The sequence below is a fragment of the Phalacrocorax carbo genome, chromosome 2, assembly GCF_963921805.1.
Source record: "Phalacrocorax carbo chromosome 2, bPhaCar2.1, whole genome shotgun sequence".
NCBI lineage: Eukaryota > Metazoa > Chordata > Aves > Suliformes > Phalacrocoracidae > Phalacrocorax > Phalacrocorax carbo.
Genome location: NC_087514.1, coordinates 95091217 through 95116092, shown reverse-complemented (window position 1 = coordinate 95116092; position 24876 = coordinate 95091217). Strand labels below are relative to the sequence as shown.

The window sequence follows — 24876 nt, the reverse complement described above, 5'->3', positions numbered from 1 at the left end:
GAGATTTTGATAGCACCTGTTTCAGTGATACACTTTATCCTTGATCCTTCCAGAGGTATGTTAGTCTACTCTGCAAAAATAAACCCCAATCCTCACACGTAGGACTGTACTCCTCCCCTCACAGTAGGTTAAGGCAAGGCTGAGAGACCTGGGTTTGTTCAGCCTAAAAACCAAGGGACAGATCTTATCAATACTTACAAATAGCTAAAGGGAGGGTGTCAAGAGGATGGGGCTGGACGCTTTTCAGTGGTGCCCAATGACAGGACAAGGGGCAATGGGCACAAGTTGGAACACAGAAAGTTCCACCTCAATATGAGAAAAAACTTTCCTGTGAGGGTGACAGAGCAGTGGCACAGGCTGCCCAGAGAGGTTGTGGAATCTCCTTCCCTGGAGGCATTTAAAACCCATCTGGACGCAGTCCTGTGCCCCCTGCTCTAGGTGTGCCTCCTCAAGCAGGAGGGTTGGAGGAGATGATCTCCAGAGGTCCCTTCCAACCCCTACCAGTCTGTGATTCTGTGACACGACCAGCATCGCCCCATCACAAGCAGCCCGAGGCCACAGCACGGCCTCTCACGGTGCCAGGCGCCGGAGGACGCCGGCAACGAAGCGGCCCTGTCCTCCCACGCCCACCCGGGACGGTCCCAACAGCCACCCTATGCAGCCACGGGCAGCGCTTCCCACAGAGGAGAGGATTCAAGTCCTCCAGGCCGGGCTACCCAACCACCACTCACCACAGCCCCGGGCGGGGAGCAAATGAGGGTGGCAGCGCGCGAAACCCCACGCATGCGCGCTGCCTACTGAAGGAAGGTGACCCCCTCCCGAGGAGCGGTGGGCGGTGGCGCGCATGCGCGCTGGAGGGCCGGCGGAGGGGGCCGACGTGTATTACGCTCACGTGACTGCCTTGCCTCCTCCCCGGCGGAGCCACGTCCGCTGCGGCGGCGCGCGGGGCGGGGCGCGGCGCGGCGCGCGCGGCCCCGGATGGAGGCGGCCGCCATTTAGTCAGGGGGCAGCGGTGTGGTGAGGGGTGTTGGGGTCGCCGCCATGAGGTGTCTATCGCAGCTGCTGGTGCTCGTACTGCTCGTCTTCCCCGCCGCTCTGCTCCTCGGGGGTGCCCGCGGTGGCCCAGGTGAGTAGCGGGGAGGCGAGCGGCTGCCCGGGGGAGGGGGAATGGCCGGTCCCTTCGCGGCCCTCCTGCTGAGGGGAAGGAGGCAGCGGGCGCCGATCGTTTATCGCAGTGCCATGGGCGGGTGGTATCGGCTCGGAGCCCTCCCCGCGCTCGGGGGCCGCCACCGGGGCTTCGGTGCTTGGCTCCGCTCCTGTTGGGGGCGCGAGGGGTGTCCCGGCCGTGCTCCCACCGCGGGCCCCCCATTCGAGGGCTCCCCTCGCGGGCGCTCCGGCGGTGCCGGCTCCTCCGGGCAGGGCCGGACTCTGGCCTCCCGCCTCTCCCGCGGTGTGAGGCGGGGCGCCGCTGTCCCGCTCAAAAAAAAAAAGGCAACCCAAAACTCCTCATTTTGAGGAGGTTTTGTGTCTCTGCTCCCGCTATCGGCGCTGGCCTGTGCAGTGGATGGGTAGCAGATGCGCTGGCTGCCAGTCTGCCTGCACACCTCGCCTGCCCCATTCTCCCCCGCCCCAAAGCGTCCTTCACGCCGCCGAGCCCTGGCCCCAGTTTACATTATAGCGTTATCTGGTTCACGTGATGAAAGTTGCCGGTCCGGTGCGAAGCCTGGAAGGACGGTAGGGCAGCCGCCTCGCCCGGCGCTCCCAGCGGGCCGCGGCACACGCGGTGCCGCCGCTCCTTCCCGCGGCCGGCAGCTCTCCTCCCGCTGCTGCCACATCATCACCGCTCTGACATCCATTGAAAAGGCTCTCAACGAGAGGCCTCGGAGAACGTGCTAGCGCAGTTCCGTGTGCCTGTGCCCTCCTCAGGTGCAAAGGTTTTGATTAAAAAAAAAATAATTGTAGACTTACAAGTTTAAAACTTCGGCAAATAAAATCGCTGTGGTTAGTCTTCGGCGAGATATTGCACGTGGTTGAGCAAAAGTCTTTGAGTGTACCTTCTTAAAGACAGTTGAGAGAAGGGGTTGTATTTGCTTTTCCTAGATCTGACTGACAATCCAGAAGTCCTTAGATATTCTTGTTCTGCTCAGGGATTCTTATTCCTCGTGAAAGTTTTTAAATATTTGTTTTAAATGTGTACTTATGGCAATTAGAACGTTTCAGGCTTGACTAAATCAGTTATCCATTCATTCCTACTCTTTCATTTTTAGAAGACATTAGCTTCATTAAAAGAAAAATATGTAGTTTTCTATATGTTTTAAAAGCTCTTAGCTAGCCTGCATGTGCTTTAAACGGCAAACAGAACTTTGTCCCGTGTCCAATACTTGTATTGGCCAATTAACAACTGTAAATCAACAACAATTAGATATTGTAATATCTCTGCCCCATGTTTGCATGTATGAAGCTCGGCTCCATAAAAGCAGAGAGGCAATGAACTATCATATTATGCTTGTCTTGGAGCCTTGCGCTGGAGCTGTGCTCTAGATCAGGTTTCTTTTCTGACTGGTGTTGTGGTTCTGTTGAACATATGAATACAGTAGCATATGATACTGAGGAGGTCACATTAAAAAGTATTTTTACTGTGTTTTAAAACTTGAATGAAAATAAGTGCAAAAATAATAACTTTCTAGCTACCTGTGAAAGTGTAGTGATCTGATACCAGCAGATGGAAAGAACATGCTAATCATTTACAAAATATTAGATATCATATATATAAATACATAGTGTATGTATAGTAGACATACACTACATGTAGATATGAGAAGTAATGTATTAAACTTACTAGTCTTAGCAGAAACAGTACTTACTGAATTAATTTCCAGGCAATAGCAATCTCTTTTTATTTTCACATGTGTAATGACAGAAAAATTAAAATGTTTTCATACATGGATATTTTCAAAAATTAAACAATAGCTTTTAAGGCAAGTTGGTTGCCTTCTGCAAATTTAAGCATTGCTGTGTGAATGTTGAACTTCTTGTCATCCAGCTGTAGACTTTTTGGTTTTGAACTTACTGGCACATAAGTAAGTAGTTCAGAAGGTTGTTAGAGAAGGAAAAAGGCTGAAAGATCAACACAGACCATCATTTGCATGTGAGGCTTTTGCAACTGAGGCTTCAAAATGTATTTGACAGGTTTTTAAGAAGTTCTTCAAATGTTAGTTTGAAAATTGTACTACAGTGTCAGTTTTCTGTTGATTAACTGAACATTAAGAAGTCTTGTATTTGCATTTTTTTTTGGTAGGTTCAGGTTTGCTAGTTGCAGCTCAAGATGCTACAGAAGATGAGGAAGCTGTGGAAGATACTGTAGTTGAAGATGAAGATGATGAAGCTGAAGTCGAAGAAGATGAGCCAACAGACTTGGTAATTGTACATGAGTATTACTTCACAAGTATGAATTGGACCAGAAGTGCTTGAAGCTAGATAGTTTAGATATATGTGCTTAATAACATTGCTATTTCCAAATAGCTGTTTCCAAGTCCCCAGTTAAACTTGGGTTCAATTTGAAGTTTCAGAGGATTTATCTTTTCTTCCTGAATTGCCAGTTGAAAAAACATGCGGGGACAGCCTGATTTCTGACTACCATAGCTGTAATTGACAAAAAAAGAATACTATGTGAGAGAACCAGATTTTCATAGGAGCCCCTTGTAGTTCTTTTCCAGCTTAAGCTGCATCTCAGTAAACTGAGAATGATGTTGGGGTATGGGGATATACTTCATCTGCCTTCTCTGCTGTTGATTTTTCAAGGGGCAACAGAATCTTAGTTCTTAGTTTAGCTCAGTATTAATTGTGATAACCTGTTTTTGCAGCCTGTTTACACTTAAGACATTCCTAGTCTCTGACACTTGTTGCAGGGTATGCCTGTTAAGCCAGTGGCCTTATTGCTGTTCAGGGTCACTTACTTCAGCTTGACAAAGTGAAATATTTTATGGAGTTATGTGATCTGCTTGTAGCAGTAGAGTATGAGGCTTGGTAATGCTTAGCATACATAAATTGGTACAAAAATTTCTCACATTTCTGGTGTAAAATAAGAAAGTTTGGGACATACTTAGGAGGAGATGATGTACATAATAAAAATGGAGACATGGTAAACTGCTCTTTGATTCTATTAGACTTTTACTGAGCTTATGGTTGACCAGCTTTGCTAAGTGGTAGAAGGTATGCTAGGTATTCAGTACTGACAGAACATTATTGAATAACCTTTTGGATTGATTTGGTTTTAGTAAATAGTCTATGACTCAGGTGCAAAACACTACACTTAGGCAGTTTCTTTCATTTGTCACTGAAATAGAAGATAGTTTTGCATAGCCTCTTGAAATCAAGAGGCTAGGTGCTCAGCTCTGGTTCACGGCTTCCCTAGGTGGTGGTACATGTACGACTGATCCAGTAGGCTATCCAGTGCTTCATGTGATTGTTAAAGCAGTGAAATCAAATCATCTAACTCAGTTCAGACAGTTCAAAATGGGGTCAGCCTTGTTTTATTTGGTGGGGGAGGTGGTGATCCTGTGATCACCATGTGGTAAATAAGCCCTTAATGCTTGCATTTGCCAAATTAAAAACTGAATCATTGCAAAGGTGAGCTTGAACAAGTGAATCCATGAACTCGCTTAGTTCCAACTGTCTAACCATTTCCAGCCATACAGAACACTTAACTAATTAAAACTGAATAGAAAGCCTCTATAAACACTTCCTCTGTAGTGAAAGCAACTCCCATTTGCCTTATGGTTGCCTACAAATTTTGAAAATACTTGTTTTCTAAATAGAAATAGCTTAGGTGTGAACACTTAGTTTCTATGCTTTTCCTTCCACCCCCAAACAGAGACCTTACTGTTGCTTTCTGATTATAAACCTTTCAATACAGCTAAATACAGTTCAGATTAGTCACTCCTTCTGATATAACAAGTAGAAGGATAAGTGCTAAAAATGATGCTAATTAAATCTAGAGGAAGAATAGACTAAGTGCTGCTAATGCTGCAGCAGCAGGAATTGATACTAATAATGGCCATTGTTGCATGCTTTGACACATGGGATTCTCATGAAACAAGCATGGTCTTTGCTTCACTGTTCATTATAGGATTTTTTCAAAAAGTCTCTTGTCTTAGACAGAAGAAAAAGAGGAAGAAGACTTGTCAGGAGAACCTAAAGCTTCACCTAGTGCTGATACAACCATCTTATTTGTGAAAGGTGAAGGTAAGAGTCCTGTGTTAATCTACCATCTTTACTGTTGCTTAGACTGTATCAGTGTGCATAAAACAGTGAAGCTGTAAAAAAAAAAATCTGTTCTAGACATTCTGTTTAGAAACAGGCTAGGTGTGGTGTATGAAGCTTCTAATGGTTGTATATTTTTTTGTGTGTGTTTTAGACTTCCCAGCGAACAACATTGTAAAATTTTTGGTGGGCTTCACCAATAAGGGTACAGAGGATTTCATTGTTGAGTCTCTTGATGCTTCTTTCCGGTATCCTCAAGACTACCAGTTTTATATCCAGAACTTCACAGCTCTCCCACTGAATACAGTTGTTCCACCACAAAGACAAGCCACGTTTGAGTACTCTTTCATCCCTGCTGAGCCAATGGGTGGCCGTCCTTTTGGACTAGTTATCAATCTCAACTACAGAGATGTAAATGTAAGCCTGATGTTGTAATTCATATCAATCTTTCTAGTTGATGTGGAAACGTGAGGAAGGAACTGCTTAGTCAAGTTACGGCCTCTTCAGAAAGTGAATGCCTTTGTGGTTTTTCAGCAAATCAGTAGATACATAAGCACAGTAAGCGACTGCCTACGTGTTTCACAATAGACACCCATGTCAGCTTAGTTCTGCATATGTTAGACTTAGTTAAGTCAGCAGTGGAAACTAGAATGCCTTTGAACTGTGTAGTAGTGGGCGCTTTTAACAAAAAACAAACCAAAAAACCCTAAAAACTAAAGTTTTCTTCAGGATAACTTAAATTTCACTGTGTTTTTCAAGTTGGGCTTTGCTAACAGACTTAACTATCAACTTGAGTCCCATCTGTAGACTTGACTTCAAGCAGAAAAATGGCCAGTAGTTGCAATCTGGAGGAAGACTATCCAAAAGCATAAATGGGGATTAAAATAGGAGATTCTTTTCCTTTTTAGTGCAGGTCAAAGTTTAAAAGGCTTCTGTACCATTTGTGTTTTGATTCTTCTAATAAGAACCCTTAGTATCTAATATCTCATGTTACAGGACATGACATATTTAAGGCTAGGTGTGACTTTCCGGCTAATATCAAGACTGTTCTTCGTAATTGCACCAGAATATTTGCGCTCTTATGTGTTGAGTCAAACTCGCACCGATTATAATCAAGTCTTGAGCAGGAGTTACTTGTATAGTATTTTCTAAGAACATGGAAAAAGATAAACATTTGCATATGTGTTTGAGAAATGAATTAAAAATGTTATATGGAAACTCTGTTATAGGGCAATGTGTTTCAAGATGCTGTCTTCAATCAAACTGTTACAATTATTGAGAAAGAAGATGGGCTGGATGGAGAAACGTAAGGAGGCTGGAGATTCAAATTTAGTTGGTATACTGGTAGAACAGGTTGTTATTGGTGCCAATGAGAACAGTTATTGTATCTTAGTTTTACTGAATGTTAGGTCTGCTGTGTTTTGCTGATGGTGATAAAGGAGTTCTCAAAAGAATTCAAATTATTAGAACTAGTTTGAATTAATGTCCTGTGAGTAGATTATTATCCTAAAACAGGGATGTTCAATTAAGTCTATTCTGTAATTTAACTCCATAACTTCATCATAAACCTGAGTTCAGATGTTAAACTTAAAACAGATTCTTTATCTGTAAACTCCTACCTGCTCCCCAAATTAGTTTTTACATATAATGTATGTTTACCTCTTGCAAGTAGCAATAGGTATTTCAGGTAGAATTCTTCAAAACAAACCAAAATGCATAGGTTTAAAAAATTGTTTCCATAGGTAGAATTCTAACTGGAACACAGAGCAAGATAAGCAAGGCCTCTCAAAGATCTGTTGCCAATAAATTAGTATCCTAGCAGTACTTGCTTTGTAGTAGTGTACTAAAAGCATATAAGAGATTAAGGGCTTTGCAAGTGGTTAAAGCTGCCACAAATGTAAATGTTACCTGTGACCCAACGTCTTGAAACATGATACTGCAAGAGTTCTTGCACTTACTAAATTTCATTAACTGCTTATATCAGTTTCCCAGCTTATACAGCATTTTTCAAATGTTCTGTTAAATTTAGGATTAGTGTCTGAAACTGAAGTCAGAATAATTAATATTTATTAGCACTTCAGTTTCAGATTCATATTCATTTTTTCCCCTCCACCCCCCCACCCCCCCCTCCCAAAAAAAGTTCTTGGGAAAGCTCAAGTGGGCATATGGCCAAAGCTAGGCTTAGTTTCTATGCCTCTGTGTAAGCTCTCTTAAATACTTAAATTATTTTTTTAGTTAATGGTTTCTTAAACTGTTTTTTAAAGGATCTTCATGTACATGTTCCTCGCTGGACTTGGTCTACTTGTCATTGTTGGCCTACATCAGTTACTAGAATCTAGGAAGGTGGGTAGTGTGTTTTTCTCTGTGTACTTGTTATTGCAAGACCATATTGATATGAAAAGAAAGCAATTCAGTAATTACCTCTGGCAGATGATGGTACAGGTAGAACTTCAGAAGACTTACTTTTAGAACAGAGACCTTGAAGATTACTGGGAAAACCAAAGGGTTTTTAAAAAAAATGTTTGTAATTGGAGACCTTTAGATTGCTTACCTAATCCTCTCTGGGTCTGCTCTTTGGCACCACACTGGAGTGGTTGAATTGGAAGTGTTGATACCTTCCAGTCACTGGATGTGTGCAGCTACTGATTCAATACTTGCTGGGTAGACTTTCCCCATGCTGTCTGTTTCTGTCTGCTAGTTTAATCTAGGCCAAACATTGGGGAAAACAGCTGCCTAGTCCTTTATTTAGTTCTTATCAGTGCTTTGCCATAATGTTGATTAGGGCCTTCTGGATTCCATTTATAGTGCTATAACAGCTGAGGGTTGGTTTGTGTAAGTGGTCTGGCAAGTAAAAGCTGTTGAAAGCTTCAGTCACATCTGCATGCAACGCATAGGTTATGTCTTTGTGCAGTCTGGTTTACGATACTTTTGAAGTAGCTTCCCTTGGGAAGAAGTATGGAATGATTATTGTACTTAGAGATATGTTTTGCAAGGTGGCATAAGAGAACATTGTGCTAATCTGACAAAAGTATAATGAAACAGGTAATCACAGCGTTTAATTAATCGTCAGCCATTTTTTATAACAGGTATAATGAACTTGCCCAGGCATGTGTGAAATCTTGGTATCTTTGTGTGGAATAAGTATTGCAAGGCATTAGAAGTGGTAATGCCAAGCTTAGGTGGATGAACTGCTAATGGTAAAGGTAGTTAAAGCAAAGCTACAAAGACAGCTTCATACATGGACTTGCCTTAAGTTTGTGTCTTAGTGAAATAATTGCAATTCATTAAATATAGCATTACTAGTTATTTCCAATACTTGTGCTTTCAAAACTTCATGGAAAGAAAAAACTTTTTTCTTGAATTTTCAGAGGAAAAGACCAGTACAGAAAGTAGAGATGGGAACGTCGAATCAGAATGATGTTGATATGAGCTGGATTCCCCAGGAAACTTTAAATCAAATAAGTGAGTAGTCTGCCTTCCACAAACTAGAGCGTAACCAACTTACTAAATCAATTAGTTGTAACTGAATGAGTTGCTGATACCAATTTCTCAGAACAGCATGCATCTCTTCTAGGGAGTAAAAAATTGTCTAAAGCACTGTGCTTAATGATTAGACTATTACATTAGCGGCCTATACTTATGTAGAACAAACTCACTGGTTGATACAATAATGACTATTGGTGACTTTTTCAATTTGTTCTGTAGACTCTTTTTCAACAGTATAAAATCTCTACCCAAAACCTGGATCACAAGGGAGGTTTAAATAGGAGAAAATATCTGTCATCTCAAAGTTTCTGTAAGTTGTTTGGAAACTTGCCTATAGACTGAAGTTTTAAGTAAGCATTAGAAGTGTGTATTAACTAAAGCCACATTAAGACTTGGTATTAATGTCCTTCACAAGTCCAAAATGACTAAGTTCTAATTGATATCTGAAATGCCAACAGTAAACCCAGTATCTGATTTCTTTAAACCATTTGTGTGTTTGTGGATATTTCTAACTTCTCTTGCTGTTTCTTCTGTTTTGCTTTCCTGTGGCTTCAGTGCAGAGTAGAAGAGGTGAGGCACACTGGTGGTGTAAAGACTGGAAGTGCTTAATGTGTTGTCCATGTGATAATTAGGCATGGATAGAAGTGCAGCTTCCTGCATGCAGTGATTGGTGATGTAGCATGAGCAGTGAAAGGTTACAGAACAGATGCAGGCAACCACATTTTATATACATATAAATTTGTTTTATGTGTTATAAATGTGTGTGGATATATTATTTGTGGTTATATTGTAGTAACATAGTTTCAGTAGAATATATATTGCTGAAGTACTGGTTCCTCTAACACTTCCACCAGAACCCTTTATCCAAAATGCAGATGCGTATCTTGCCTTCCCTGCTACCTTGGTGTAGCATCAAGCTGATGTTACATGAGGGAGGTGGAGGAGCAATCATGACCAGTGGCTGAGCACATCTTGTTTCAGTGAGAAACAAACCTCAGCCTTGGGTATAACAGTATAACAGACAGGTTTATCTTCCTGGGTTGTCTTTATCCTTGGTGAATTCTTCTGCCAGTAGCATTGGCTGGTGTGAGGTGAGAGAGCTTCACTTAAAGCATATCCTAGACAAGAGAAGTGCTTTGAAAACCTCTTGCAGGCAATACCTTCACTTGAAAAAGACTCCTGTTTTGATGAAATAAGCATATTCTGAGCTTTATTCAGTGTAGAGGGCTAGAGGCCTCAGCTCTGATACGAAGTTGTGCCAGGAGTTGATGACTTCACTTTTTTGATTCCTTTACCCTTTTTAACTGTACTTGGGTATAAAGACTGGTGGTTTACCTCTAAAAATGTAAGCTTGCTTGTACACTGTCATTCTGTAAGACACAAGAATGATAGTATAAAATCTAGACACAGGAACTTGAAAAGCCTCAATCTAGTAAGAAAGACTGAAGCTCTAAATGCTATATTTTCCCAAAGAACAAGCTGTCTTTAAATGGGCTCATATGCTGGCAATGTTTGGGTCCTATCCCCCATCCTGTTTTTACGTTAAATAGGTACTCATATCTTAATACCCAAAGTCTAGGAAAAAATGATGGTTTTGTCCTTAATTGTGGTTTTCTTTAACTCCAGGTTAGTTCTAATTAAAACTCTACACTAGAATCTCTTGAAATACATGGCCTTCAAGATCCTCAGAGGTTCTTGACCATCTTATTATAGAAGGACACCTCATACTGTACTGATTGGCTTGTAATGTCATGATGGCTGTTCCTTGTGTTTGCACATACTCTAAACAGTGAAATTATTGGAGATAGTTCTGTTTAAGAAAATGTGCGTTTTTAAGTCAACAGATCCACTTAGCAATCACTTTAGCACTTAATACAAAGCACTGTAGCTTCTCTACAATGTTACAAGGATTGAAATTCTACTTATGTAAGGACCATCATTGTAGGGGACAACTGTAGGCCTGTCAGTGTTAAATGTAGGATGATGCTTCTGGCTTCCAGTGATCATAGAGCTAAAGCTGGGTGGCTTCCCTGTATGGGTTATCCAATTACACAGGGACATCTTCATAGTGAAATGTGGATGCTTCCTCAAACCATGTGTTTTCACAAGCAAAACACTTCTTATTTTGTATAAATGTGGAAATATTTCATGCCAGACAAAGGTATTTAAAAGAGGGTCAATCATGTATTCTTCAGGCAGGTAAACTCAAATGCGTAATGGTCAAAATAATTAATTAACTTTCTAAAAGTGTAATTACTGAATGTGAAACTTTTCTGAACAGCAGAGCATGCAGTTTCATCAGGAGGTGGTGTGGGGTTCAGTTTTGGCTTTTTTATTTTCATAACTGTCGAATTGAACAACCCTCACCCTGGAGTTGCATGTTACAGAATAGGAACATGCTTTTTTGTTACCTTCTATTTAGGATGCTAGTAGTTAAAAAGCCTTAACAAGTTGTCTGAACTGGCTTCTCTGTGGTGATGCATTGCACTAGAAGGGCAGTTTGGCTTGTGTTTGGGAGAGAGAAAAATATATGGTCATACGACATAATCTGAAGTAGCTGAAGCAATTCATGCAACTATCTCTTTTTTTCCCTTTTTTAATCTAGATAAAGCTTCACCGAGGAGGTTGCCCTACAAGAGGGCACAGAAGAGATCAGTGGGCTCTGATGAGTAAATGTTAACTAGTACAACAGTTGAACCTTTACTAATCCTGCCTGTTTGGGTTTTTTTGGATTGGAGTAGTGCAGAGAATCCATATCACCATCAGGAAAATACTCCTATACATTTGGACTGAACAGATTAACTGAATGGTGTTAATGTTACTGAAAATGCACTTCTCTTTTTTTTGTTAATTTTTGGGGGTGGGGGGAGGAGGTAGCCATTAAGATTTGTGCCTGCGTGTGTAAGCAGTTGGTCTTAACAGAACCATGTTACCTGAAATGTGCCTTTAGAGTTCTTTTGTAATGCTGGCTTGTCATCTGTACACTGTCTTTAAAGGATTTTTCTCCTCCCCCTAATCTGAATGTCTGGTGACTTAAATCTGTCTTGATTGTATCATGTCTGTATCAGAATCTGTATGCATTTTTCTTTTTCGGTAGGTAAGTTTATTCTCTACAGTGTGCACACACTGAAGTTTGTGTGTGTGGTCCTATTTTGGTGCCAAGGCACTGATCATCTAGACTTCCGCATAGTTTGCGTTCTAAAGGCACAATTGGGTATAGCTGCTTGTAGTGGTAGATATTTTGCTGCTGTTTTGATCTGGGCATGCAGTGACCTAAAAATCTGACCTTACCTGCATAAATGTTAGGAAAACTCTTACACAGCAGCAGAACTTGTAAAGCATGGAATTTGTGTGCTGAATTGGTATTACTACTTTTTTTTTATACCCAACTTGTTAAATGGTCAATATTGAGTCGTGCCAGCAGCTTAGGTATTCTGATTATAGTGGCAGCTCTGCAATGTTTACTCAAGAAATTATTGAATAAGCCAGAACAACTTCCCATTAAGTTCTTAGTCCTCTCACAAAAGCTAGAATGTCATGTGTATCAAAATGTGGACTTTAAGAAAAGCTTTACATGGGGCAGAGACTTCTGCATTTACTGTACACACTTGAAACTGAATTTGAGAAACTGTTGGCTTCGAATCTTCTTAAATGGAAAACTATTTAATTCACCCTTTGCAGTTTTTAAATATCAAACTTCTTTCCTCTGGTCAATACATTGGTCTGAGTTGTTATCACCTTGTTTTTCCTACTAGTAACAGAGATGCATATCCATTATTAACTCCATGCTAGTTCAGTACTAAAGCAGAGAAGCTATATGCAATCAAAATGGGATTTTCTTTTGTCGCAGGTACTGAGGTATTGATCCACACCCATTACATCCAGAAATTTAACTGATAGTAAAAAGAGCAGGTAACGCAGGGTGTCAGTTTGCTCCCATCCAGGCACTTGGACAAGGCTTGATTTGTTTTCATCTCAGCTGCATCTCTTCCTGTGTCTGAAGGTTGTCTGGAAGCTTGTTTAGTTCAGGAGGAGGAGGCATTGATATGAGACCTCTGTTTTCTTCTTTTCTTCCCCTTCCTGATCCCCACATGTGAAAGTGTTCTTAGCTCTACACTTGCTCCGCAGGGACTGAGCTCCTGAGTCAATGAATGCTGAGCAATACTTGCAAATCATGTCACAGTGTGTTTGAAGCGTCCAAGCTCTGAAACTACCTGTACTGGCACTGTTTACTGTATGCTTTGCCAGAATGAACCATGAAGATGTTCTTAACTATCCTGCTATGGAAAAGATAATAGGAAAAGCAACCCTAAGGATGCTTTGTTCAACTTCCTGATGATATAGCTAGCCCAGGCAGAAGACTTGTAATATTTAAGGTTGCTGAATTGTCATACAACTCACTCAAGCAAACAGTTGAGTGACCTTCATAAGAGGTATTGCCACTGAAATTGTATGGAACAACTTTGCCTTTAGTGATGTAATCTGCTGCTGTAGTAGGTTGATGGGCTTATATTCAAGCTTGCATTGATTCAATGAAGTGATTATGTATTCAGTGCTTTGTATACTAAAGCCCTGTAGCTGTTGCAGCACCTGATGTACTGAACTTCTAAGTACCCTCTCTTGGATTATGTCTCTAACCTGACACCAAGAGACTTTTTTTCTCCACCTTCTGGTAATTGGCAATCTTAAATTGTATACTCTAATTTGCCAGGATAGGAAGGGGGCTGATGATGAGAGCTGCTCTAGATACAGGAGTACTCCAGGAAAAAAGACAAAGGATCAGAACAGAGGACACTGACTTGTAGTATCCTAGTTTTATTTGTTCAGCTAATTAGTTTAGCCCTTACTGATTGGCAAGTTTAGAATCTTACACTGACCGGGACTTAAGCTGAAGGACTGAAGTACTGTTAGAAGTAGGTATCTGAAAGTTTTAGCTTTCCTCTCTGCAGTCAGTGGATAATATCCAAGTGCTTAAGCATAAAAGAAGCGAAGAGACAGTTTAGCAACTTGCATAGGAGCAAGCAATGGGAAACTCCTCAGTGGTACCAAAGCTGTCTTTCTGATCATGGGACTTGGTATTCACTGTGGTGGCTCGGAGTAGCTTTCTCAGCCAGAAGCAGCTCATAAGAACTGTGGTTGGCAGTCAGCTACCGTTTGTGATAAATGAACAGTTCTGAGTTCCTTGTTTCTGATTAGTTTGCTGTAGTTGAAATTTAGCAATAACATTCCAGTGTGCAGTGGTAATTGAACTTGGGCATCTCTTACATTATTTCTAGTGAATAAGCCAGTCAGTCTACTACATTCAGGCTTCTTCATGGGATAATGTAGTTGTTGCTTTATCCTGTTCGTTAACTTCTGTTTTGGTACTTGAATTTCCTACTTAATTTATAAATATGTACAAATAGCACAGTGTTGCAGGTATGTTATTGGATATCATTATCACCTGAGCAGGGTATAGTTTCATTGACTTTAAGATGGAACAAGTGGCAATTCTGCCTATGCCGCCCCTTTCTGTGTGGTAGCACAGGCATTTGTATAATCTGGCATTCTTACCAGCCTAGTTTTCAGTAAGCTTACTATCCTACCACAAAACTGCTCATGTGAGGTTATGAGAAGAGGAGCAAGGACTGTGAAAGATTATGTGGAGTGGGGTTTCTTCCTAATTAATAAAAGATGCTAAAATGGTTTTGGGTCACAAATAAGCTATAGCCTTAGTGTGAAGGACCACTTAATTCCTTTCTCATGGCTCCTTAACTGATTAAAAAAACTGTAAGGACTTACTGACTTATAGAGTCATTAAGAAACTGCTTTAGAGTTCATGTCTACAGTGGTAGCAAAGCATTAATTAGCTACATGTGATACTTGTAGCCGTCAGTATGTTGTCTGCTTTGTGACACCAGTTCATTTTTTTCTAGTATCATATTTTCTGAGAAAGAGTGGATGCTGTCAGTATCATCTTTATTCTTCATGTACAAAATAATTAAGCTATAGGCTATGGAGAGCAATGGAGCAGACTAGTGATGGCAGTGCTTCTGCTTGTTTCAAGAGAGTTATGCTGAACATCTTCCTTACCTTGGAGTGGATATAATCAAAAGCATCACTCACTGTTCATTCATGGAATGCATGGTGCAAAACAAGATGTTCCAACTGAAAGCTCTGAATTTGGGGAAGCAGCAGGAAAGTCAAATACTAATGGAGGCTGGCTGTCCTGTTCTTAAGTGTGCCTGATGTACTGAGCAGCAGTTAAGAGTATGTTCTCCTTTCTTCTCCAAAGGAAGGACAGTACCTACCTCATAGGGGTGACAAGGGCTGTTTCAGGAATGTTTTGAAGTTACTTGAGACTTGCACAATACAATTCTGTGGAGATTGTAAGACATAGCACTTGTATAACTTGATGGTAACTACATAGATTCATGTTGTATCAGTTTAATCCCCTCACTGAAGAGAATTTAGCAGCTTTACACCAAGACTTAAATACACAGAGGAACTGCATTTAACGTGAAGAGAGCAAAGCCAGAAAGACCTTTCAGTTTCTGCAAGAGTTTATAGCTGGGCTAAATAACATTGACACTTTTCCATTTCTCTTTAAATTTTCCCAGGGAATGTTTTTAATCAGGTGATTGTAGATGTTTGTTTGTGTAGATACAATCAACAGTCAGTTTAAGAATGACTGTTTTGGATGATTAAGTTCAGATGATGTACTGCAACTGAAATGTTAAATTAACATTTACTTTCTTACCTGCTGACTTTCATTTATAAGTGAGATCAGATCTCTTGAAAATGGCTGCAGGTTTTTGTAAACTTGGTTTTTTTTTCTCTTAGCATTGTGTAGGTTGTTTTTTTTTTTAATAAAGCATGAGTATGGCACCAAAAAGCCTGAGTGGTATGCTGGTGCTCTTTTTCTTGATAAGCAACCTGTAGTAGGAAATATGCAAAGAGTGAAAACATGCTATTATTAAAAAGCTACTTTTCTACCAGTGTGTTTGGAATGGGAATAATGGCAAGGAAGTATTCTGTGATGTTTTGGATAATGGACTAAGATTAATCTTAAAGTACCTTATCAGAATAAGGGAGGGCCCTGGGAAAGTGTTCAGTAAATTCTTGAATCCTGATCTGTTAAAACTGAGCCATAGTCCCTATCTTTCCAGAAAGAATAACCTATTGTTAAACTGTGGACAGCATCAAAAGGTTCTGTTAAGATGCTTAAACCTGAAGCACAAGGTTGTAACAAGGCCAAATCCCTATAGCTTTAAAGGGCATGCCATTGTCTGACCAAGCAAACAATATCCAGGCAGTGATCTTGGAAGCAGCAGTTCAAGCAGGTGTACTGTGTCCAAACAGAAGGTAAGACTTGCTGGGAAAGAGCTGAAAAAAGCATAAGTGGCTTAAAATAAAGGATGCTCAGGCTTCTGTATTTGTGAACTACATCCATGGATAAATAAGGGAAGAGTTAAAAGCAGATATGTTAAGATGCATTTTTAACTCCCAAAGAACATAGAAATAACTCTCAAATTTGAAGTCTACCTAATTTTTCACTAGAAAGATCATAGTGGATTTTTGAGACTTCATATTGGTCTCTGTGCTTTTGAAGGTGGTCACTGCAGTCTAATTTCTGTAGTATCTTTCTTTTCCCCTCATGTTGGTAGTCTTGACTATAAACTCATATTAAGAAAGATGCAGTAAAGTGTCAGCATTACAACATTCCAGTCCCTTAACTGGTGGTAGAAAACTGAAACTTAACCTGTCTTTCCTGATCACTTTTGGTCTGTTCATCTTATATTGAAACCCCAGCTTGTCCTGCTGTAACTGAGTTTTCCCTGTGCTGCTTAAATTCACATAAGTTACAGTTTCTTTAAGAGTGGAGTCTTTCACATAGTGAAGAGAATACTTGGGAGTTAACCTATGTAGCCATACATGTGTCTGAACAAGAGACATTTCCAAGGCAACCTCCGTGTGTAATCTAGTAAGACAGATACAGACCTGCCACACAGGGCCTGGGTGGAGCTAGGCAGCATAGTTTTCACTTAGATGAAGCAGCGTTTGTGGACCATATGTGATTAAAGCATTTACCCTGAAGATAACGTACAACCTGAGGTTCACTAGATGGAAATAACCACAGCCAGTAATACCAGAAGATGCCAGCTGAGGGATCTCCCAAGCCAGTGACAGCTGCTTCTTCTAAGAGACAAGCATAAGAGAGCTTTAGTTCCTTCTCAAAGAGCAGCACCTAAATGGATGGGTGAGAGCAACTGTGTCTGGCTTTTCTTAGCAAAGAATGCTTATGTCTTTGTCACTGAAGTAAGTCTAAGCGCTGCATTCTTCTGTGCTTTTAATAATTGATACTGTGAAACTTAAACTCTGAAAAGCTGTAAATGCTAGTGTCTTGTATTTGCTTCCAAAGCCAGGGCTATAGGCACCTCTAGGGTCAGCCTAAGGTGTTGCAGAAGCAGGGATAATAGTGATGCTGCATATATGCTGCCTCTTTGTCAGCTGCTTTCCTGGTCCTAGGCTCCTCAGCGAGGCTTCCTGCAGTTTAATCTAACTTCAGGTGGGCCTTTTAGCTCCATGCACACCTTGACCATGTTCAGGCACAAATAGGTCTGCATTCTCTCTTCAGCTGAAATACTTTTCCGTGAAAGCTGAATCGGAGTCCAGCCCATCCAGAACACTTAAGGATGCTTCCTTGCATGTGCCTGAATCCACAGCACTACAGAAGCAAGTTGCGCACAGGGCCTTGCCATGACAGCATGCTGGATCCCAGCTTCCACTGGCACATCCACCAGCAAGCCTCCAAGAGAGACAGAAAAGAAAGAACAGTTTTCCTCAGCAGAAATCTACACAGGAAGCAGGAGAGTCTAAAAATAACTCTTGCAGGTTTCTGTTAGAAAGGAAAAGCTAGAATTTAAATAGTATCTGATGACTATCACATACAGTATGTCAAGCATTGTCACCAAAACAACAGGTTATAATTAGAAGCAAGTGTAAATACCCTAAGAAACTTGATTATGAAGTGCGTTATATTTTCCTCAGAGCCAGTTTTTAAGACTTTGTTAATGCTGGTTCTTTGTTAGGATTGGTTGGGCAAAATGTCATTGCCAGCTGTGAGACACTAACAGGTTGCTACTATAAGCAAGCTGAAATGTGGGAGGCACATCTTGCCATCAGGCACCACAGGAACAGCAGCCTTTCAAAAAGAAAACCCAAATGAAATAGGATTTAGCTTGTATTTTAAAAACCATGCTACACCAGGACCATCCCCTTTCTGATGTTAGTAGCAATCTGAGAGGCTGGGGTACTGCTGCATCCTAGTGCCACTGCCCCTGGCTGAAAGGTGTGACAAGGATGAGGTACCAGTTGCAGTCACACAGCCAGAACTATCACTGACATCAGTCGTAGCGTCATTCCGTGCTCATACAGGGCAAGATGTTCCCTCGAGGTCCCACTGGGACTGAACTCCCTCTGCACCTCACTGGGTGTCCTTTACTGGTCCTTTAGTTAGGTGCAGCACTCTGGTTACTCTCGTTTTCCTTTCGTGACAATCCCCAAGGGCCATCACCCGTCATTGCTGTTTTGCTGAATTTGTAGATTTGCACCAAAATAGATGTCACTGATTCACTGCAGCAGTACTAAGTACAGGCTGCCACGGATCTGTTGACAAACTGCAAAATGTCCCAAGCTGCCAATCAGCGAAACACTGCCACAGGGACCCTGGGAGGAGCTGCTGTCACTTCTAATTAAGTGTTCAAATTAAGTACCTTCATTTTTAAGCAGGTGTTTTACAGCTGCTAAGGAGAATATTTCAGCTCAGGAAGAAAAAAAAAAAAAACCTCAGAACTGTTTGAGATGCGTTCACTGAAGAGTAATAACTAAATGCATTAAAAGCAGGGCGCGGCTCTGCACCCTGTGCACCTCGCAGTAACGCACTTTGGCACAGGTTGCTCAGTTCTCCAGCTCCCTTCCTTTCCCTTACCTACAACCCCGGCGAGCTTTTCTAACCAGGTCAGCGCCGATTCTGGGTTTCAGGTAGCTGTGCTAGAAGGCTTCTGTGGTTTCGACTCCAAAAGATACTGGCAGATAAAGATCTAGACAGGAGATCAAAAGTCAAACTTGCTATGTTGTGGTGCAGCCTTCTCATGGATTGCTGTGTACACACTGGCAGCTTGATACTTTGATTTTCTCCAGCTGTGGAGTGTAATGGACCTGACATAGTACGTAACCTTGAGGCCTGTAAAGCTTTAGTCATAAGCACCTTGAAGGCAATGGATGAAGTGGTGTTAAATATCCTGCCACCAACAGGGACTCACCAGCAAAGTGAGCAAATGTATGAGGATTGTATCCCGCTCAGCAGCAGCGCACGAGATCCCTCCGCCCCAGCTGCTACCTGGGAGCCCCACGCATCAAGTAGGGCTACACTTCAGTGGAAATAGAGGAAAATGGCAACAGAAAAGGTTATGTTTTTTTATTTATGCCAGGTTTTAACCAGTCACTTTTCCATTCCCAAGCACAGGTCACATGGTAAAGCCTGAGTTGCAAACAACTGGGAGAAATATTTATTTGTCAAAGTGAGCCCATGTGTCACAACTAGACTGCCGCCACCCTAAAATAAAATACAAATACTTCCTTTGGGTGAAGATACATTAAAAGTCAGATGCGGCTCATGTAAAACTACAAATCTAGTTGCAGATCTAAGCCGTTGTCATCCTCTGTACAATCAGATAACGGGAGATGGGAGGAAAGGTTAACACACCAATTGCTTTAGTTACCCAAGCGTAACTCATCCCCGTACCTGCTCCTTGGCTGAGGGCAAGGGCTGCTAGTCCTGCGCGCTCGCACACACGGGACCAGTTCGTTGCGTACTCGCTGCGGAGGGGCACGCTTTGCTGTTCCGTATCACGGCAGAGCCACCGACCCCTCCGGCTGACATTTTGTCCTAACCTTCGCACATTTTTATGAGTAGCGTGGCCACCCTCCCTGTGCCGTTAGAGGCTAAAAATTACCAACGGAAAGTCAGCCCACAGCAGAGGTGGCCTTTACCACATTAACCTCTGCCTCTGAGATTATGAAAATAGATCAGGCCTCTCATGATGAAAAGCCTTTTCTCCGGCAAACATTTCTCTTATTTACAGCCTCCTATTAACTGATGTTTGTAAACTGCTTCACAACCCTTTGCTGAAAGACCCTAGAAAAGTTCAAACGCTTTCACAACAGCGTATTCCAAACGCCCATCATCCAGTTTCCTCATACGCTCCTGGCAGTTTTCCCTGCCAAACCAGAGATGAATCTGGCACGGGAGAAGTAAACAACAAGCACAGCATAGGAGAAAGCTATTTTCAGTTCCTGCTACTCGAGAGGATTGCTACAAGGTTTCCGACCGCATTACGCGGCGAGGCTCCGTGAGCCGGAGCTTCCCACTTACTAGTATTTAACATACGAAAAACTCGAGCTTCCTTTGAACGCGTTTCTTTTTTGGGCTGAGAGAGGACTTGAGAACTAAAGTAGGAGGCAATGCTAGAATTTTTGGAAAGCCTCAGCTCTTCAACCCCATCTTTACTTAGTTTCAGCTCTATGGGGCTATTTCAGATGCATCCTGACATGAAGGCATCTTGGCCCCTTACCTAGGAATACTCTGAAGGTTTTCAGTTCCCTTGAGAATTCAGCCAACTTCTTCCTTGGTCAGGCACCCCAGTAACACTGTGGCACATGTGTGCAGATTACATGTCACTTACCTGCGGTGACACACAGCCAGAAACAGTGTTCCTGCATCTGTGGGGTATCCCAGTCTGTGCAGTAACCTGCCATCAGCTGGTGTCGTCACTGCTGCCTTTGAGCGGGCCAACTCCCCTCTGCCTCACCACTGTCCTTCTCCCAGGCATCAACGCACTTGATTTCTTTGAAAAAAAAGAGCTCTTAATGGAAAAATTATTTAATAAATATCTTTTTACAACACAGCACTGCTGCCACTTCAGCAACATGCAAACACAGCACTATTCTTGTCCACATCCTATCCTTCACCCCACCCCTTGCTTTAAATGGTCCTCACTGCCCAGGTGAAGCCACTGATGGGCCCTGGCAGCACATGGGTTTTCTTGCAGCCTTTACACTTGGAAGAGGTGCAGCTGGTTAGATCCTAAAACACCAAATAATTCTGCCCCGGGGCATCCTCTCTGCTGTGCCCCCCAGTCCTCTAGTAAGTCCCAAGCAATCGTGCACGTGGCAGGACAAGTGAGTCCGTAACTTTTCATAGGACCAAGGGCGCACACTACTAGTGTCTGACACCTGCTCAACGCATAGGAGAAACACCTTGTGCTTACTTGGTATAAATCGTCCTTTCAGGACTGGTGAGAAGGGGTTAAATCACCTAAAACTGCATTCCCAGTAACACTCTCCTCAGCTGAGGTGATGAAGAAAGACACTAGCATGGCCATGTTGAGAAAGGCCAAGAGCTTCAAACGTGCCAGTGTGTCTGCAGGACACGCTTCAGGCTCTGGAGGGGGCTGCATTAACAAAACATGCTTCCTGTTAACATTCTTACTTCAAAACCAGAGGAACAGACTGTGACCATATACCTCCTCAGCAGAGGTGTTGCCTCAGGAATCCCAGCTGTGCTGAACCTCCTGTCATTTTGGGATATTTCCATTTTCTCTAATCCTGTGATCCAGCATGGCACTAATTGCCCAGGACTAGGGAAATCCTGTGATCTAGCAGGAAACCTGCAGGTATCAGTGGTCACCGGTTTCCACGCAGCGGCTACAATAGGCTCCTGGATATTTTGTTTCCCCTGTTGCCTGCGTGTGCATACGAAGACATGGGGCAAGGCGGGCAGCTCCAGTGTGGGGCTGGAGGCCAAACCCAAACCCAGGAACTCCAGAGCATGTCCAGGACCCAACGTCCAGGGATCACCAGAGAGACACGCTGCTACCAATCTGCAGTACATACATAGCCAGGCAACAGCTCATCACCCCAGGCCAGCCACAGCACAGGCAGATGGAGAGATCTCACCAAATAATGTCATCCCGCTAGCAGGCTAGATACATACCTTTTCCCACCCACACACTTTCTTTCCCCATCCCCAAACCTTGGATGATTTTTTTCTGAAACATTCAGCTCCTCGCTGATTTGAAGGAGGTTTTCAAAAGCCCCAAGCCAAAATGTGGCTCGTCCACTTCCCTTATTTAAACAGATGGAGACCAAACCCCAGCATCTTCCTTATTGCCTGTTTTGCTGTTGCAGCGAGCCTCTCCCCTGCACAGGTGGTTACAATTACTGCTAAGGAAAGGGACTGGGGAGGAAAAGCACTTCACACAGCTCCGAGGTTGGAGAGCTCAAGTGACCCACGTCACCAGAAGATACTGGTGCATTGTACAGGTTTTACTTGCTTTCCTCCCTTGACGTTGGCTGCTCAGGTACCCAAGTCCTGGGTGGTCCATTTTTCCACAGTCCAGCAGTTAAGCAATCAAATCAAATGCTTATCTCCGTCCTTTTCTTTTCCTGCATTATCAGAGTGGATGAGAAAAGATGGTGCCTCTTAGACTGACGCACAGAAAGTGGCCGTTAGTCCGTGCTGGGGTCTTGCGTCTCCCTTTTGCAGATAGTCCAACCCTCAGGGTTTCCAAAAGTGACGTTGTCAATCCCATCTCAACTGCCAATCTCTAAAGAGATTACCTAAATAAAAAGCCACGTGTGATTACCCAAACCGGAGACTTGCGAACAAGGAAAGTTTTCAAGTAAACTTTTGTCCCGTGCCTTCCTTGCTAGTTGGATTGTGACTCATCTAATTCTAAGAAAGACTTTTTTTTACAACAGAACTGGGCAAAACACTATGTTAATAATATCAACAGCAAATCATTTCTCGTTGTATTCACTTTCTGAAGATTTAAGTGTAGGTATACAGCCCTCCTATCCCCCAAATGCTGGGTACTTTGTGACTGACAGCTGGATAATGGGGAAAAAAAAAACCCCAACTTTTATTCCTTTTTACCAGTTTGCATTTCAGTGTCAGGAAATATGCAACAGATGCTCCAACCAGGCTCCATATCCTACTTCGGGACAGCCAGCATTCACCCAAGCCTGCTCTCTCGAACCAGCTCTCCTGCCCATCCCCACAGTCCACAGCCCACAGATTCATACTCCACAAGTCCAGAAAAAACTACCCTCCTGGTGCCCCTTCCTGCCAAGGCGTCCCCGCAGTGGCAGAGGATTAGGTCTTCCCCAAACCTTAATGCTCTGGAGCGAGCGCGTGGACTCCGCACCCGAGGCACTGCTGCGAGGTAGATCCACAACACGGGCTGTGCTGCTCTCGCCACCCACGTCGCGAATTAACCTGCGGCTTCACCTTTACAATGGTGGGAAAAGAAGCTTTAAGGAACGAGGAAAGGAAGCAGCAAGTTGGAGGAGGCACATGGGGACACCACCACCTCCCCGCCCCTCTGTCAAGCTGATGGTTCAGGCCAGCTCTAGCTATTGCTGCCGCAGGAGTTAGCGAGGGAGCAGCGGAGGGAGAGGGAAATGCCGACAAGGAGCGAAGTTCAGCTGCCCTGCGGGAGGTTTGCCTGTCGGAGGCAGGAGGAGCAGGGAAATGCCCAGCTCAGTGATGTCACCGTCGAAGTCAGGCAGAAGGAGAAAAGGGTTGGGTACGCAAATTGCACCCTTCCGCGGCCACTTAGAACCAAGTGCTTGCTAAGTTGTCTATTTTGTAAGTAATTAGTCACAATCACTTCCTAGCCACAGAAACTCATCCCATTTGATTTCACACCTCATGACAGGTCCCCACACCCTTTGGATGTGAGTTTTCCCATCCATCTCACAAGAGGAGGGGCGATTTCTCAGGCCAGTGGGTCGGAGAGGGAAGAAAGTGTTTTTCTGCAGGTCTCTTCCCTCAGAAATCCTGTTTCCACCCCTTCAGCCCACCCAGAGGTACCTCACAGAGCCCCACTTCATCAGTTACCCTCGGCTGGGGGCAGAGCTGGCCGACTGACTGGTTTTCTCTTAACCTGTCCTCACTGCAGAGAGTGCCGTGGGGAGTTTTAACCTCTGTCACGAAGGTACGGGAGGGAGGCTGGCTACAGGGAGGAAAACAGCACCACTTTACCCCCCGGGTATGTCTCTCTGATTCCGAATCTGGTTCGCTTCTCTACCAGAAAGAACCATCCCACCCGGACTTAGGAAGATGCGGATGCTTCAACTTCGCTGCGATTCCCTGGCCTCCAGAACCGGATACGCAACTCAGATGATCCTTTGGCTCACTGTCCTGTGAAATGTATTTTATTTATAGGAAAGCATATAAAATGCAGCTAAGGTAGCTCCAACAAGCTAAAACAAAGGGTTTCTCTTTTTTTTTTGACACATGCACGTGGCTTTCAAACACATCCTGAAGATCTCATAGCCGTACGCATTTACGTAAAAATAAAACTGTGGTGGCAGAAACCTACTTCGTTTATACAGAAAACAACTGATACGCTGTTATATCACCCCAAGTGCCAGAAGGACGCTCACTTACGTGATCACAGGGCTACAGTTAATAAAAATAAAGGACAGAGCACCCCGACCCAACGCCCGTGCAGGAAAATCAGCACCGAAGTAGTCTCCTGCTGTCTTCGGTTGCTACGTTAAGGAACTGCACCGAGAGAAAAGCACCATTTCAAAGGGGCTCGACTACCAGAAAACAGCAGCCACTGGTTTGACTGTAGGCAATGGTTTGATGACCAGGAGAAGGTGGTCAAAATGAACGTGAATTTTCAAAGTGCAACAACCACCTCCAACTCAAACTCTGTCCAAGTGAAGGAAGAGAAGTGGCGATGCTATTTACACAGATCAGCTCCAGCTTGTACGTCGTCCTCTAGCAGAGAAGTCTGAAAGCAAGTTACAACAAACCCACAAGAAAAGCCACGTCCATTTTGTAACCTCTAATTTTTAAATATAACATTTTATTGCTTAGATGGTTTGATACAGAACAACTTTTACTTTGAATTTGGAAGTACTGTACAACTGAATAAAAAGAGGAATAAAAGTACCAAAACAAATGTGTGATTCTCTGTTCATGTGGCATAAACCAGTCTTGTACACAATTCGTAGCAGCAGTTTTAAGTTCCCTTTAGAAAAATATGAATTCTACACACTTATTACTGTTTC

The 24876-nt window shown here is 42.9% G+C and overlaps 1 protein-coding gene across 2 annotated transcripts; it reads left to right on the top strand.

Moving 5' to 3' along the window:
* Window positions 1-968: 968 nt before the first annotated feature.
* On the top strand, window positions 969-24767 carry SSR1 (signal sequence receptor subunit 1). Of its 2 annotated transcripts, none has more exons than XM_064443564.1 (8): window positions 969-1126; window positions 3299-3417; window positions 5157-5244; window positions 5417-5679; window positions 6492-6568; window positions 7527-7605; window positions 8631-8724; window positions 23886-24767. In XM_064443564.1, exons 1-8 carry the CDS (start codon window positions 1042-1044, stop codon window positions 23999-24001), a joined length of 921 nt encoding a protein of 306 aa, XP_064299634.1. In that variant the 5' UTR covers window positions 969-1041; the 3' UTR covers window positions 24002-24767. The 2 variants fall into 2 exon arrangements, with proteins under 2 accessions (XP_064299634.1, XP_064299635.1); XM_064443565.1 differs by lacking the exon at window positions 23886-24767 and adding an exon at window positions 11354-12464.
* The last annotated feature ends 109 nt before the right edge of the window (window positions 24768-24876 follow it).

Bases quoted from the DNA above. Each gene is read 5' to 3' on its own strand.
- SSR1 (XM_064443564.1), top strand. From the start codon at position 1,042: ATGAGGTGTCTATCGCAGCTGCTGGTGCTCGTACTGCTCGTCTTCCCC. The intron at 5,245-5,416 runs GTAAGAGTCCTG...TGTGTGTTTTAG, and splicing joins CTTATTTGTGAAAGGTGAAG to ACTTCCCAGCGAACAACATT. The intron at 8,725-23,885 runs GTGAGTAGTCTG...CTTCTCTACCAG, and splicing joins GGAAACTTTAAATCAAATAA to AAAGAACCATCCCACCCGGA.